At 30.7% G+C, this 17039-nt stretch overlaps 1 protein-coding gene across 1 annotated transcript; it reads left to right on the top strand.

Moving 5' to 3' along the window:
* The first annotated feature begins 14222 nt into the window (after positions 1 to 14222).
* On the top strand, positions 14223 to 15740 carry LOC11410931 (uncharacterized). Its single transcript, XM_003611696.4, has one exon. The coding sequence runs from the start codon at positions 14293 to 14295 to the stop codon at positions 15478 to 15480; it is 1188 nt and encodes a 395-aa protein (XP_003611744.1). The 5' UTR covers positions 14223 to 14292; the 3' UTR covers positions 15481 to 15740.
* The last annotated feature ends 1299 nt before the right edge of the window (positions 15741 to 17039 follow it).

Below are 17039 nucleotides of genomic sequence, written 5' to 3'. Positions count from 1 at the left end.
CGATGCTCTTGTACCACCAAAATCACACCACTTTGCCAATGTTATCAAACTCATATCTAGGTCCAAATAGTGAGTGAAGTTTAAAGCAACTTTGAGAGAGGACATTCTGTAAATCCGGATTGTAAACAATATTTCATATTTCTTCTTGCATTTGCTTGCAAAGCGTACGATAATTCCCACAAAATAATTGATTCATTCCTCTAATAATTTTGTTGATCTTTTGAACTATATTTGTCAAAGAAAAAAAAAATTATTTCCAAGAAACCTCACCTTGTGGACAACGATTATGAAGTGTCAGAATATTTATGATATTTGTTCACTCCATCATCCATTCCTCTTAACTGCTTGATCTCAGATTCAACTCATGTGTCCCTTTGACTCTCATTACTTTGACATTGTTGCAAAAAATAAGTTCACCGTATTGGTTGAATTTGTTTGAGTAATACCTAAATTCAATCTTACTATCACGGCTTCAAACTAGATTTTATTTATCTCAGTCGATTTTTTTTAAATTAAGATAAACACAAAAATCATCAAAAAATATAAGAAATGTGTAAAATGTAATTAGCAGCAACTCAAAAATACAAAAATATATAAGAAATGTGTAAAATGTAATTAACAACTCATGAGAAATGGTAATGAGATATAAACTCATAACGACTAATGCTGCATATCCTTAACATGATAAAATGTTTTTTCTTCTCACTATATATATATATATTTTTTTTATTTTTTTTTCTGAATATTTTTGTTAAAAACTGTCTATAAAAGTGGGGAATTACCTGTTTCTCCTCCTTTCGGGCCATGGTAATTTGATTGTATTGTTTGATGATGACAGTAAACTAATCTGATGAAAACCAATAGCACATTAACCAAGTGGGTGCTTTATGTCACTATCCACTGTCCAAGATAAGAGCCAATCGAGAGTTCCCATTGAATTGTGAATGATAGATAATACTGCATTACTGCCGTTCAAACAAAAGATCATGCATTTTGCTTTTGACCAAATTATACGTGATATTGATTATTGGAATGGACTGCTAGTGAAAGAAAGGAAATGAGTAAGAGATATGTCAAGATTGAAGTAGGCCAAAGACAATGTAACCTGGAATTATATATATATATAGTCCCAAAACTAAAAGTAGAACATGCAGTTTTGTTTGCTTCCACATTGTTGGTTTGCTTCCACATTGTTGGTCTTCAGGTGGCATTTAGGGTGGGTGAGGGAAAGATTTTCCCACTATTGAAAAGCAAATTTATACCACTAGATTAAAGAGAAACACTGATTTTAACATAGTCTCTCCACACTAGATTTTCCCCCTTGTCTTCAACCTATCTTCAACCTCACAATCATCAACCAGACACCAATTAACCCACCACCAACAACAACTTTGATATTCAATCTTCATTGTAATTGTTGGAACAAGTAATTATCACGACAACTGTTTTTGTTCTTGTCGAGATGATGAACACAAAACACAACCTAGTATATGCTTTCTATCAATTACTGGACTGGACTAGATAGGAATCATAGTGTAATATCATGAAAATTCTAGCATCACCATTGTATTAAACCATATATTTTCTCTCATAAGACTCAAGCCATCAACTTCCGGTGACTCAACCTCCATCATGAACCCCTCGTGTGGGACCCACACACTCAACATTTCCTATTCCGATCCCTCCGCCAAGACAACACCACCGTCGTATCCGACGCCGGCGCTTACGAAACCTTCATCTCCGACTACAACGCTTTCTCAGCCTCGCCGTCGTCCACGCTCACCACACCAACAAAACTCCGACATCCCTTTCATGTCATTCGACATAGATACCGTCGCCGTCTCTCCTCCTCCGGTTCAAGGATTGACGGTTGCTCCACTAACATCGCCGATGAGGAGCCTCTCCTCGACGAGCTCGAGATCCACTGAGACCAAATATGGAGCAAATTCAATTTGGTGTTATTTTAAGTTGTATGTGATTTCTTAGATCCACCCAAATCAAATCTGTGATTTCAACATGTGCAATTGAGAACTGGGTTTGATGTTGATGTTGGTGGTGGTGGTGTTGGTGGCGGTAGTGGTGGCGGTGGTGCTGGGTGAGTTGGGACATGGAAGAGAAAGAGAGGGATGGAAGATAAAAAATAATCCAGTGCTGAGGGAGTATGATAAAAGTGTGTTTTTCATTTCATCTAATGGTTAAAATTTACTTTCCTATGATGGGAAAATCTTTCCCTCACCCACCCTAAATGCCACCTGGTCTTCATACCCCTACATTGTTGTGACAAGTTTGGAGTTCCATACTAAATGGGAAAAATAAATGTTGAATAACATATAAGTGACAAAACTCATATATTTAACGTCTTTAGATTTTCGATAAATATATGGTGTACAACTCACTTGTGTAAATGTTTTTGACCTAGTGATGATTGCCAAACTTTCTTCATGGTCCAACATTCACTTTATTTAAATCTCTATCCCACCTTTCTCATTTGACACAATTTTTTGCTTAAGTTTTTAGATATTTTCTTCTACACATGCACTTTGCTGGAATAGATTTCCAGAAAGTGAGTATTTGTTGGTTTCCGGAACAATAATTTTTTTAAGAAAACTGAAATACGTGAAACGATAAATTAATATAGGATAACCAACATTTGAGTTTCTTTTAGAATTAGAATGACTAAATATTTGAGTCATTAGAACAAAATACGAGGTACTTAGTTCGAATTCAAACATGTGAATGCATTAGTGAATATTTGCCGTCCATTAATTTGGTTCTATCTGGCATGAAAAAATAGTTTCTACAATTAACACAAAGAACACTCGATTCACACAAAAGAAAAACAAATAGTTATAGATTACTTAAGATTTGAGTTTTTCACATATAAAACATATTTATGTTTCAGCAATTTGTTGAAATTATAATTTAAAAAAATTTCAATTTGACTTTCCTCAATTCTTGACATAGGTTAGCAAAAATTACTGAAAAATGAATAAGTATATTATGAAGTCTAACTCAAGCTTTAAACATGAGGAGATATGCAATATAAGGACTTTCAGAAGACCATCTATTTTAATATTACTATCCAAACACGCTTAATTGTGAAATTCTGATAAAATTCGGTGCATGTTTAACACAATTACATCCTAGGCGCATTTACATATGTATTCAACTATCATTATATTCTTCCTTTAGAAAAAAAAAAAACTATCATTAATTCATTATATTCATCCCTAAAAAAACTATCATTATACTATTGTTATTGTTATTACTATTATATTGTCGGTATCAATTAAGGAGAGAGTGCACTCAATTTTTTTCTTACAATAGTTTGTGATTGGCCATAAGGTAAATATTTCACGCAACTTCTTATCCCTCCATACAAACAAGCTACCCGTATCTTTTCTTCATGTGGGGGCCTAATTTTGAAGCTGTCATTTTATAGAGCATTAAAATGACAAGTGGCCATGTTTCAATTCTACCTCTACCGTGAATAGTTGGTAGTAGGACATGCAAAAGATATTATGGTAAAATACTAAAAGCAACCAATGGGGTGTATAATTAGGTTGCAAATTGCTATAGCTATACATGCTTCTTTTCGTGACCCTTGAACCTTTTGCATCTCTTTAGTATTTCTTGAACCACACGGGATTTTAATTTCTAGTATCTGATCTTAAAGCTAGGCCATCAAGTTCACGTCTAAAACTACACTTTATTCTATACTTTTCACACCGCACGCGTCTTCCCTATTGAAAATGATCGATATGCTTGCTCATATTGATATTGTTATCTTACTATGTATAGACTTTAACCTTCTATTATTCTCACCTTTACTTTACTTGATTCCCTCTCTGCTTTACTTTGAGTGATCACACCTTAGAATAACGGAATATATAATAACATTAAATTTCGTTTCGTTGGATGATTTCCTATTAGATTATTGGAATCAGATTATTCAAGTCATAGTTTAGATGTCCGATGATGTATTATAAATCACATTACATGAAATATAATCTAAATACATGTTTATAAGTAGTGATTAGTTTTCACTTTTTGCTTTGACTTTTTTTTGATCAATTTTTTTCTCTGACTTCAGATGCCCTTTTTCTGTAAGTCGACACTCAAACTTAATATATAATATCTATATATCTTTTCGGTCACACGAGGGGTCAATAATCTTATTTAAAATTCAAATCTAAACTAGCTACTAATTTAGTATTGTAAACTTTATAAGCTAGCTCTTTAAAAAAAAAAAACTTTATAAGCTAGCTAGCTATGTAGCACTAATAAATGTTCAATTAGGCAACATATATAATTCTCTCTATTCTCCCCATCTCCAACTAGAAAGCTAGCATTCTCTTGGACTAGGAAAAAGTCTTATTTAAAAATTTCCAATTGAGGGATTGCATCTTTAGGCTAGTATTTATATATTCTTTCTTTTCCCAACCAGTAATGATTAAGTCTTTTTCTGGGTTATATGTAAGTTGTAACATGTAGTTGAAGGTTGGGCTGATGAAATTACAATCCACTAAATATATCTCAAAAAGACTATAATTAACTTTAGCTTGACCGACGACTTATAAAAAAAAGAAAGAGGATGCTATATCAAAAAAATAAATAATTAAGCTGATAGTTATTATTGTTGTTATTATTATTATTATTATTATTATTATTATTATTGTTATTATTATTATTATTATTATTACTATTATTATTATCATTATTATTATTACTATTATTATGATCATTATTATTATTATTATCATCATCATCATCATTATTATTACTATTATTATTATTATTACTATTATTATTATTATTACTATTATTATTATTATTACTATTACTATTATTATATAAGTGAAGCACATGGCTTGATGTACCTTTCTTGGAAATCTTAATTTAACGTATTTTTGATGTCCCAGTTAATATTTATAATGGGATATATATTGTCGAAACCATTGAAAGCAGGTAAAGGTTCCTACTCTGTATAATATTTTCTTATAGGCATGCACTCATATATGATATCTCACCTATTAAATATCACATGCTTTTCTATCAAAAATAAAGCTAAATATCACATGCTTGCACTCTAAAGCTAATAAATATTATTGTGTATTAGATTAGAATATGACCAGTACAAATTAGAATTCCTAATTTCCTATGCTTTATCTTTTTGAGAAAAATAGTACTCTTGATTGGGGGCATATATGATATCTCTATTTTGTGGTGTTCAATCTATTTTGTTTCAAATTTTACCTCTCCTTTTCTTCAATCTGAATATTAATGCACATTCACATCATTCAGGAGACTTCCTTTTTTTTTTTTTTTTTTTTTTAATCTTTTGACTAAGAGGCCACTGGTTGATACATTTGAAATAAACCATCAATTTAATTTTTAAACAATAATTTTCTCTCTATTTGGCCCTAACATATATAAATATAAGACTTACTACCTCAAATAACCCATATATTTTAGACGAGGTATTAAAATAGGCAATATAAAAAAACACAATATTCGGTGTTGTGCCATTCATTTCTTTTCGGGCAGCCACATTTAGCCTCTTAACTTTACGATGGCTCTGTTGGATAAAAATAGCGGATAATTGATAGGTTATAGTTGATAACTGATGACTGCTATCTTATAACGGATAGCTGATGACTTATAGCTGATAAGCTAATTAAAGTGTTTGGTAAAATTAGCGGTTCAACTAGCTGATAAATGTAAAATGACAAAAAAAAGACATTCTTAATTTATATTAAAGTTTATCTAAATTATTTTTTAATATATATATATATATATATATATATACTTAGCAATTTAAATTTATCAGTTTAATAAATATTTTATATATTATTAAATTAATGTTTTGCTAAAATTTTATTTTTAAATTTATTCTATTTCGATTTTTATACTTTATAAAAAATTAAAGTATGGATGATTTTATTTCAATTTTATACTTCAGAAAAAATAAACATAACATTGCACTAAAAATATTTTGAACATAACAAAGCTCAACATAACACCTCCTCAACAATAAAAATAAAATCTCTCAAAAAAAAAAAAAAAACTAAATGTAGCAACACTTTTTCTATTTTCTTGACAGGATGTTATTTTTTTATTTATTGTCAATTAAGTGTGTCTCTATATGGAATATTAGATACCATCTATATGTATTTTCAACGATGGACGATTTCTCTAAAAAACAAAATAATGGATGATTATCTTTCAAAAAAATAAAAAAATGGATGATTATAAAAAAATAACTAAATAGTTATCGTAAAAAAAAAAGGACAATTGTACTTAGTAATACCCTGAAAAAATATCCCAAAATTATTGCTTTTATTATTTTAATCTTTATGGCTACATTTAATACATATAAATAATAATAAATTAAAAAGGGTAATAAAGGATTTTACATAAAACAATAATGGAAGAAAAAAGTGATAAGTTATAAGCTATAAGCTCAAACGCTACTTAGAATAGCGTCTGAAAAATAGTTTATAAGCTCGTGGTAAAAACTATTACCGAACAGAGCTTATTTTATCAGACGAGCTTATAAGCTTGAGCCAATATTGTTTGTTTATTTTGATTTAAGACACGCCGTTTTAATTAATAATTTTGTGTTGTATTATGATAGTTGTGATGTGTCATCATTTTAATATTTTTTTTTTGTCCCCGTATTTGTGTCATATAGTATATGAATGTCCTGTAACTTGTATGTGTCTTTTTATGTAACATTGATTACATGTTCACCAAATATACAATGGATATCATGTATTTTGTTTTGTTATAGGCTAAAGAAATTCGTTAAGATAACTAAAGTCTGAATTTTAACACAAGGTGTGTCAAAATTTAGGAGGACAATACAACATGAGAGCTAAACAGCCATTTTGGAATATGTCATTGACCAATGTGGCTTGAGGATATCATGAATCTTTCCCACTACTTGTATAGCATGGAGAATCTCATATTGGTTCCTTACTTACTCAACCACAAATTGTTGGCCTTTCCTTATACATTTCTTCTTTTGTAGCTTACGATAAGGTTAGTGAACATGTAATATTTGGTCCATGCTTTCCTCAAAGCATTCTTTGTAGTTTTGTTTAAGCAATAAAAAGAAAACTGATTGATCAAAAAAGAGAAAATATATAGCGGGAGGACAAAAACAAAACTCATTCTAAACAAATTTAAGAACACATCTAACTTGAAAGTTGTAATGTCTTATATTTTAAAAAAAGTATTATGTTTTTTTTTTCTTTTCAATTTATACATTTGTGAATTATAGATGTAACCACAAGAAATTCATGTCCAACAATAATATCCTTATTTCAAAATAAAAAAAAAAATCCTTTGTTGAGATAAAGTCATTATCAAAATCAACCTTATCCATACCTTTCAATTATTTGGCAAGTATTTTCATATCATGAATAACATTGAGATTTATTATTGATCTCACTAATGACTAATCGTCTTTGTCGATGTGAAAAGTTAAGTTTGAGATCCATGAATGAAGAAAATGGAGGGAACATCAATATTAAAAAGACTAAGATCCTATTTATAAATGTTGTGATTTCTCTAGAGTTTGTTATCAATTATAACTAACGCACAAAACCGTTATCAACTAACTTGTATTACAAGCAACACTTCTATTCTTTCTTGTCCTTACGATTAAAACCCCCCTCAAGTTAGAATGTATGTCAATCATTCATAGCTTGTAATGCAAGGTGTTGAAGGTCCTAGATGCAATTACTTTGTCAATATGTCTCGTCTCCAACTTGTTCCTTAGATGATATTGGAGGTAAAAGCAAAATTCCTACTTGCACTTTGTTACGAACCACATGACAGTCAATTTCAAGATACCTTTATTCTTTTAAGAAAGACATAATTTGTTGCTATATACAATGATGACTTGTTCTTAGAGTAGATGATGATGGGTGATTGATGTGGAACAAGAAAATCATATAGTAGGTACAATAACCACAAGTTGCTTGAGCCAATGGTCTATAATTTGAGATTTTGTAAATATCATATTGTTAATTTTTTTTCCACTGAAAAACTCTCAAATATAAATTATTTAAGTATCTGAGTATTGTTTCACTCAAATTAACAAAATATTAGTAATTGAATATTATTTGAAAGCTGTATGTGGGTCGTCATCCACAAATTAATTATGATTAGTCAACCATAAGTTGAAAAAAAGTCTTTTAATTTTGTGAAGAAACAAAATCAGAAATGGTGGTTCACAGCTTTTCTTTCAAAAGCAAGTGTGAAAAATAATGCATGTAATGTAAAAAACCATTCAAAAGTCCAACAAAGTCCTATTCTTCACATAGAATAATGAGTGTAGTTGAAGTTGCTTCTAAACTATTAATACGAATTCATGTGTGGGTTTGGACTTTAGGTTATATTACGGAAGGTTTTATTTTGTACAGATAAAGTATATGATTATCTTCCGTATTCAAGCTGTTACATTGATAGAGTAATATATAATGCAATTTGGTTGACCCAATTTCATCTTTAGCAACCAAATAATAATCATATCGCAATTTGGCAAATATTAAAATCAATTCATGAAAATGGTCCGTCCAAGTATAATGCAATGCCAACAGCCAACATATCACGTGACAGATGTCTTTGAGGGGGCTTAAATCTATATTATATTTGTGCTTTAAAGTTTAAAGCAATATGTAGTATATCCGTACTAAAATAAGTGTTCTTAGAGATTTTTTTTGGTACAATGTGTTCTTTAAGATTATTTTATATTATTAAAAACATAATATATATATATTTCTAAAAGTTAGATCAAATTTTCTCTTTTTAAATTATTGTTAGGGACCAAATGATTTTTATTTTTAATTATTAGACTTAAGTGCAGTTTTGCCCCCCCTATTTTGACTGAATCTGGATTTTACCTTCCCTATTTTAAAATTCGGAATATTACCCTCCAATTTAATGTTTTTCGGAATTTTGCCTCCCACCACATTAGAGTGCATTTTGGCTGATGTGGTAATGATAATATGGATTTTAAAATATTATCCACCTAATTAATTATTAAAATTAACTATTTTTTAATTACAAAATTTAAATATTTTTTAAAAAAAAAATGAAAAAAACTTTAAAAATTACCATATAATACAGAAAAATACTAAAATAATTTTTTTTTTTAATCGAAAAAAAAAACTTTAAAAAATACCATAAGATGCAAAAAAAAAAATCTGAAAAATACTGGAAAATAGAGATAAAACGTAGGAAAAAAAAAATGAGAATAAACGAAAAAAAATACATTAAAAAAGGAAGAAATGATTTTTGTACGCAAATATAAGAAAAATGATATTTTGAATGAAATATAAGGAAAATTATTATTATTATTATTATTATTTTAAGTTACATTTTTTATTTATTATTTTTTTATCTTTTTTTTTTAATTCAGAATATTTCATATAAATAATTTAAATAAGTGGATATTTTTTTAATATTATTTAAGCCACATCAGCCAACACCTGAAATTTTTTAAATTGAAGGGGTAAAATTCCAATTTTTAAAATAAGGGGGCCAAAATTTCGAAAATCATTAAACTAGGGGTGGTAAAATTCCAGAGTTTTAAAATAGGGAGTTAAAATTCCGATTCAGTCAAAATAGGAGGGGCAAAATTGCACTTAAACAAATTAGGGATTGAATCGTTCATTTAGTAAGGGACCAAATTTCCTCTTATTTTTTTTTCTATTTTGCTTTAGCTTAAGTTTAACTAGTGGGGTTATACAGTCTTGATTAATTATGACTTTAATGTCCAATAAACGGTTGATGCTGCTCCCTCATATAGACAGTAAGTACAAGTGTTATTTTCTACTTGTTGTTCTTGATAAAAACTCAACCATATAGTGGCATAGGCTAAAATGCTCACACTTGGGGCGGCCATCATAAAAATGGTCACAAGTGCCTGTAGGATGTCACCATCTTCATGTGCATCTATCTTATCTAATGGTGCAAAAGAAAAATAACAAAAAGATGTTATCAAAAAATTGAAAAATAACAAAAAGAAATGTCAAATGCCGGCTTTCTTAGCATAATAGGGATTAGGCAGTGGTTAAATAATTCTGTATCTATTTTCAAGCCCATTTTATAGGATTCCCCTAACTTCGGGTACTGCTTGGAGAAACAATATAATTACCTAAAGTTACTGTCAATTCTTTGGAAGTTTGGTAATGTAGTAGTAGTATATAGTAGAGCAAAGACTAAACCTTGCAAGAAATCTTTTTTTTTATTTTTTTATTTTATTTTTTATGACAAGAGCCTTGCAAGAAATTTTGATACTCCATGCATTTTTATATAATTGTTTATCGAGTACTATAATAGATTAAACTACTAACTTAGAAACCTAAAGACTACAATAACACAAATCCAATAATTTATTATCAAACAAGTGTAAAATAATTTAAAATTAAAGAATAACTGATAAAAATAACTAATATAGCCTAACAAACAATTTGTTTTCATGTGGTATTTTTAGATTAATTTTTGTGCCAAAAAAGAACAAATTTAGGAATGAAGGATAAACAAAAATTGTAAAAAAGTAAAAATTTAGAAATAATTTTTTGAAAGAAAATTTAGAAATAATAGAGCGATTGAGTATATACTTTTGAGGATTCATATATTAAATAAATATTGAGTTTAATTTATATACGCGGTCATTAATCAATAATAATCGCCTCATCATAAAAAAAATATTTGACTTTAATCATATATATATATATATATATATATATATATATATATATATATATATATATATATATATTACTTTAATCATATATTTATTTTTTTTGTAGTGGCCAGGGTTTGAACCCTGTACCTTGTATATTTTATGCATTGTCCAACCAACTGAGCTAAGCTCACAATGACAATTTAATCATATTTTTTAAAATTACCTATATTCGTTATTGTACTTTAAACATTTTACAAGACAGTATATAAAATTAATTTGAATATCATTTGAAAATTTTGGAGATTAAAAAAATGTAGGCCCACGTGATTGCACAACCTCGTCCTCCAGAGACGTGATAGTTATGGATTATAGTTGAGTTTGGGGTTACCCCCGTGCCTAACCTCCAAATCCAAAAATGCATTGTTGCTTGGGGAAGAAACATCACATTAATGAAGAGACCAAGAGGTTGAGTGATGCTAACTTCTCACTGATGCTTTTAGGTAGGTGGAGTTATGCAAAACGGTGGAAGAGTTAGGGATGTAATCATGTGTTAGGGTGTCTCTATTTTTACGGAAGGATCCTGACCTGTAATAAATTGGGATTGATTTATATCAAACCATATCGATCAAGAGGAGCTTGATCATGTTGTTATTTTTAAAAATAGTAAAGAAACTTATTTCAAATAATATAAAAAAAAAATCCTCTAAAAAAAGTTAAGAAGACTTGATCAAACTTTATAGAATAAAAATATATCAACATAACATATTTTTAAGAATATAATGTGAAATAAAAGAATAAATAATAAAATATAGCTACTTCGTTTGAATTTTATGTGATCATTTTGAATTATACGAAATTGATATTCGAATTAATAGAGGTCGGGTTTGTTTTGACATAGATATTAAAAGAAGAAAATAAACCAATCTAATTTGAGCACAGGTTGGGAAACCATCACTTATAACCCACAACCACACGAGTTTTGACGATATTTTTGTCCATTAAAATTTGGTCCGCATGGATTGAATTAATTGAACACTGAATTGTGCAGTTTAAATCCACATATTTGTAGACGGAGACCGATTATCTTTACACTCATATAAATAGAGAAGCTAACTCGTGAAGCTAGCACTAATTAACACTTTTTAATAATAATAAAATTAAAATTTTCTTTTGTTAGAAAATGATTAAATCTTTGTAAAGCATATTGGTTGAATTTAGCAAAGATTATAATATTATATTATAGGCATAATTTTTTTTTTGTTGGTGTTTTGTAAAGAAAAAATGCTTCATTATAATTTTTGGTGCAGGGAGACCAGAATATTGGCGCCAATTATAAAGCATAGCATTCTTTGTAAAGTAAAATTTGCATTATTAGAATTTGGAATTAACAATGCAAAACTTACTAGTAATTTAATCCATGTATAATTGTGTAAAGAAGATATTGATATTTTGGGATGGGAGGACAACTATCTATATAATTTCATCCATGTACATACATTCAATCTGCTTGAAAGACACCTAAGCTATAATTGTTTTTTTTTCAACGGATAAACTAGTTGGATATGGACATAACTAACTGTTATTATTTTTCTTCTTTTCAAATGACGGAAAGAAAGAAAAAAAAATGAGGAAAATAAAGAAAGATAAGAGGGAGATTAACGTTAAAGCACAACAACAATGTGCTATTATGATTATGTGCTTAGCTTTTGAATCCGTTGCCAAACAAATGCATGATTGCTCGTGGGCCAAACATTGGTCACGCATAATTCTACTAAGTACTAATAATAACAATAATTTTTTTTTATGATAATTAGAGTGTAATCAATTAGTAACTTACATCTCTAAATAGTGACTGATAAATGATAATAGTAATATGGAATCAACATTTAACCAAGCTATAGAATGATCTAATATAATATATAGTAAAGTAAAATCACTACATCGTCACTGAGAAAAACAAAGCATAAGTTAATTGAGCGTGGGTAGAATTAAATACTAATTAAGTAAAAAAGATTATAGGACTGCCCTAAGCAGAAAGTAAATTGTCCCGCATGAGAAGCTTTTGTGGTTAAAAAAACATAATCTAATCTTCTAATTACCGTTGATGAAAGGACAATTGTTTCTTGAAGGAGCCGTTGTTCAACAGTTGTTGTCTATATTGATCATAATATCATGTCATGCTTTGCAATTTGTAAAATCAAGTGCTTGTTTTTCACATTCTGGTTTTCATCTATTTTGTACTTATTCTCTTTTCTTTAATTCTTGTCATAATTCATCATTTTCTTTGTAACTAACTTTTTGTTATGAGACTGTCTATTTTTCTTGAGCATTTAACTCTTTTTGTTTGTTTTTCTTGCTTCCATTTATTTTTTATTTATTTAAATGAAATACTCACATATAGGTTTAAATAGGTCGTTTGACATGAGCTTAAAACCTAGCATATAATGTCAAACTTTTTTTTTTAAAGAAACGCATAAGATGTTTTTGAAACATTTAAGCATATGTTAAATCATATAAATACATTACATGCATGCTTTTAAAAATGCGATAAAACTTGGGCTTAGTATGGAGTGAGAGAGTTTGATAGGTCTTTTACTCTGAGCGAGTCTCAGTTTTAATGTTTAACTGTTGAATGGTGAAATTCGGATTATTATCATCCATTAAAAACACTAAATACTTTTTTTTTTTCATCTCGATTTCTCTATTCTCTCCTCTCTTGGTATTTGACATCTAGACTTTTTTTGACTTAATCGCTTTCAAGTTTTATTGTTCCATGGTCTTTGAAGCATTGACGATGGAGGCAGAAGAGAGAAGAAGAGTTTATGTGGAGAGAATAATATACGTATAGGGCAGCATACCATGTAATTGTGGTAATTGTTGACTTTTCACTCATCGACAAGGAAAGACTTGTACACCTGAGAACAAGCCCTAATTTAAACCATATCAAACTTAAATTTTGAAAAGTCCAACTTGATCAAGTTTATTCTCACGTATACACTTACTATATCTATTTTGGTGTGAATTGTGTATTCTATAAAAAATAATTGAGATGGATAAAGTTGAAATGAATGTCAAAATTCTTTTAATAGAATTAACACCAATGCTGTACCAAAAAAGAAAGAATTAACAGCGATATATTTTCAAAATTGAATTCATCATGACCCTCAATTAAGTTGAAAGAAATGATTGATTTATAAATTAAAAGATGATATTTTTACGATCACTTTATGACAATTTTTTTTCTCGTACTCACATTATATTATTATTCTCTCTATTGTTTTCGACTAATAAAAAAAAAAATTAATCACTAATAATTATGCATATATCACTACTCTTATAAATTTACCACTTAAGCTAAAGAGTTCATTCACACTATAACAAAAGGTGAAGGAGAAATGAGTAAAATGAAAACAATGGAGTAATAAAGAATCACCAAAAAAAATCAAGAGTAGACCGCACACTTTTTGATGCTATAAATAAAGAAGCTTGTGTACAAGCAAAAGTCCCTCTCTGTCTCTGTCTCAAACTCCACAAAACGCACCATTCACCTTCACCTTCCTGATACACCCAAAACAACAAACACATTAAAAATGGTCGACGTAGACCGGAGAATGACCGGTTTAAACCCGGCTCACATAGCCGGTCTACGCCGCTTATCAGCTCGAGCCGCTTCATCTTCTACCTCTTCCTCCTCCTCAGAACGTAACTGTTTATTCTCATTCTCTTCAGTAGTAGATAAAGTCATAACTCAGCTCCATAACTCCGGTGTCCAAGTCCAACCTGGTCTCTCCGACGCAGAATTCGCACGTGCAGAAGCTGAGTTCAGTTTCGTTTTCCCACCGGACCTCCGTGCAATTCTCGCCGCCGGCATCCCCGTCGGACCTGGATTCCCTGACTGGCGATCCACCGCCGCTCGCCTCCGTCTCCGCGCCTCACTTGATCTTCCAATTGCCGCAATCTCGTTTCAGATCGCGAGAAACGCGTTCTGGTCGAAATCTTGGGGATTAAGACCTTCTGAACCGGAGAAAGCACTGAAAATTGCGAGAAATGCTTTGAAGAAAGCTCCGTTACTGATTCCTATCTTCAACCATTGCTACATTCCTTCAAATCCTTCACTCGCCGGAAATCCGATTTTCTACGTCGATGAAAATAGAATCTTCTGTTGCGGTTTCGATCTTTCAGATTTCTTTCAACGTGAGTCTTTATTTCGAAGATCCGAATCCGATCCGAAAATTCTCATGAAGCAACGTTCTGTTAGCGAGAAATCCGCGGGTTCTTCAACGGCATTTTCACGAAGGAGTCTCGACACCGGAGGAAGGACGCCGAGGTGGGTGGAATTTTGGACAGAAGCTGCCACGGATCGTCGCCGGAGAAACTCGTTGTCGTCGGAATCTACTTCGCCGGAGAGGTTTTTTGATATTCCACCACGGTCTGTTATTCCCGGTTGGGTTGATGAATATATTGATAAAATCGGGTCGGTTTTGAAAGCGGGTGGGTGGAGTGAACCGGATATAACCGAAATGGTTCAAGTTTCGGCTTGTGGTTTTTTTGAAGGGGAAATGGTGATGTTGGATAATCAAGCGTTGTTGGATGCTTTGTTATTAAAAGCGGATCGGTTTTCGGATTCACTTCGAAAAGCTGGGTGGAGCTCCGAAGAAGTATCCGAAGCTCTAGGATTCGATTTTCGACCTGAGAAGGAAAGGAAACCAGTTAAGAAGCTGTCGCCGGAGCTTGTTGAAAAGATTGAGAAACTGGCTCAATCAGTTTCTCATCCTTGAAAGTTGGAATGAGATCAAAACATTTTTCTTTTTTGTTCTTTTATTCTAATTTTAATTTTAATTTTTATGATCTTAGGTTTTGGTTTTCCCTTTTTGGTGTCTAAAAAGACCAGGAATTGGGTTGTACTAGGAACAATGTGCACAAAATAGTTTGAAAAGGTTTTTTACATGTTTAAGATCATCTTGTCCTTTTTATATATACACTACAAAATTATAGTAAAGTTCATAATAAATAAATAAATGATCAACGGTTGAATATATATTGGTATTGTTTATGATCTACACTACACTAGTGTGATTTTCTATACTTGTTTCAGTTTACTCTATTATGAATTGTTTTAGCTGGAAATGGATCAAATTTCTAAGTAACCAGGTGCACGTGTGAAAGTGCATACATTTAGATATACCTATACGTTTAATGTAGGACAGCACAGGATTGTGTTATTATGATCCAATGCCAGGCTAGGAGATACAGGTGTTGTCGTTTTGTTACCAGCTAAACTGATTTTATGTGTCGTTTCATCACCACTTGATGGAATGGAACTATGGAAGAGAATGTGAAAAAATGAAAAGCATCAAATGCAATGCGTGTATGAGTATGAGTGAAGGTGATTCTTTTCTGTGTGATTTCAAATTTCAATGTTATATATGACAGAGATACGTGATTTTTCATCTTTTTTTCTGAAGATCAAATTTTATTGGAATTTGGAAAAGGATAATAGGATATGCATGCAATGCGTGTATGGATTTGCAGGTAGATAAAACTGACACAAAAATAATAATAGGCAATAGATCGAGGCACATTGTTGTTGGACTCAAAATGATTTTTTTAATAGTATCATAATTTTACATGAAAATTGTTTATTGTTTGATCGTTGCTTCTGGCTACTTGCAAGCCTCAAATGTGAATTCAAATTCAGCATGACAACAAGTACATTTGTTTGAGGGTAATTAAGAAAAACGGAATAAGGGCAAATCTGGAATTGAAAGTCGGTGACAATGGAACAAAGATGGACCACGTGATTGGGCCCTAAACAAGCCCCAACTTCAAGGGTTCCGTACGACGAGGATTTCATGTTACCACTCTTTAATTTTGTTGTTTACATGTCAATTTCTTCGCACCTTCTTCGCTTTAACGTTGAACATATGCCACTCTAGTTTGTTGGGTAATACACTAATGCAATATGAAGTTGATATTGCATATATTTTTGGTCAGTGTTTTGTCTTTGCTTGTTTTGTAAGCATTTGAGGGAGCATCTCATTTACACTAGTGCAAATCTTTTTGTGAAGGGAAAAGGAGGATGCGTTTTTATTTGATTTATACTCTGTTTGGTAGGATTTGATTTGCACTTTGTTTTGGTAGGATTTTTTTTTTTTTTTTGTACATGAAAACTTTGGACCAGTTGAGTTTATGGCCTCACTATTCACTAGGGTGTCATGAAAAACTCCTAAGGGCAATAAAGTGCTTGGATCGGTAGTGAAATTCAAATTCTTGTGAAATATGAATTGAATGCTTACTAACTATATGGACTTAAAACTTTCACTTTTGTTTAGACAAA

The sequence above is a fragment of the Medicago truncatula genome, chromosome 5, assembly GCF_003473485.1.
Source record: "Medicago truncatula cultivar Jemalong A17 chromosome 5, MtrunA17r5.0-ANR, whole genome shotgun sequence".
In the NCBI taxonomy this organism is placed as follows: Eukaryota; Viridiplantae; Streptophyta; class Magnoliopsida; order Fabales; family Fabaceae; genus Medicago; species Medicago truncatula.
This window is presented reverse-complemented; position numbering and strand designations above follow the sequence as displayed.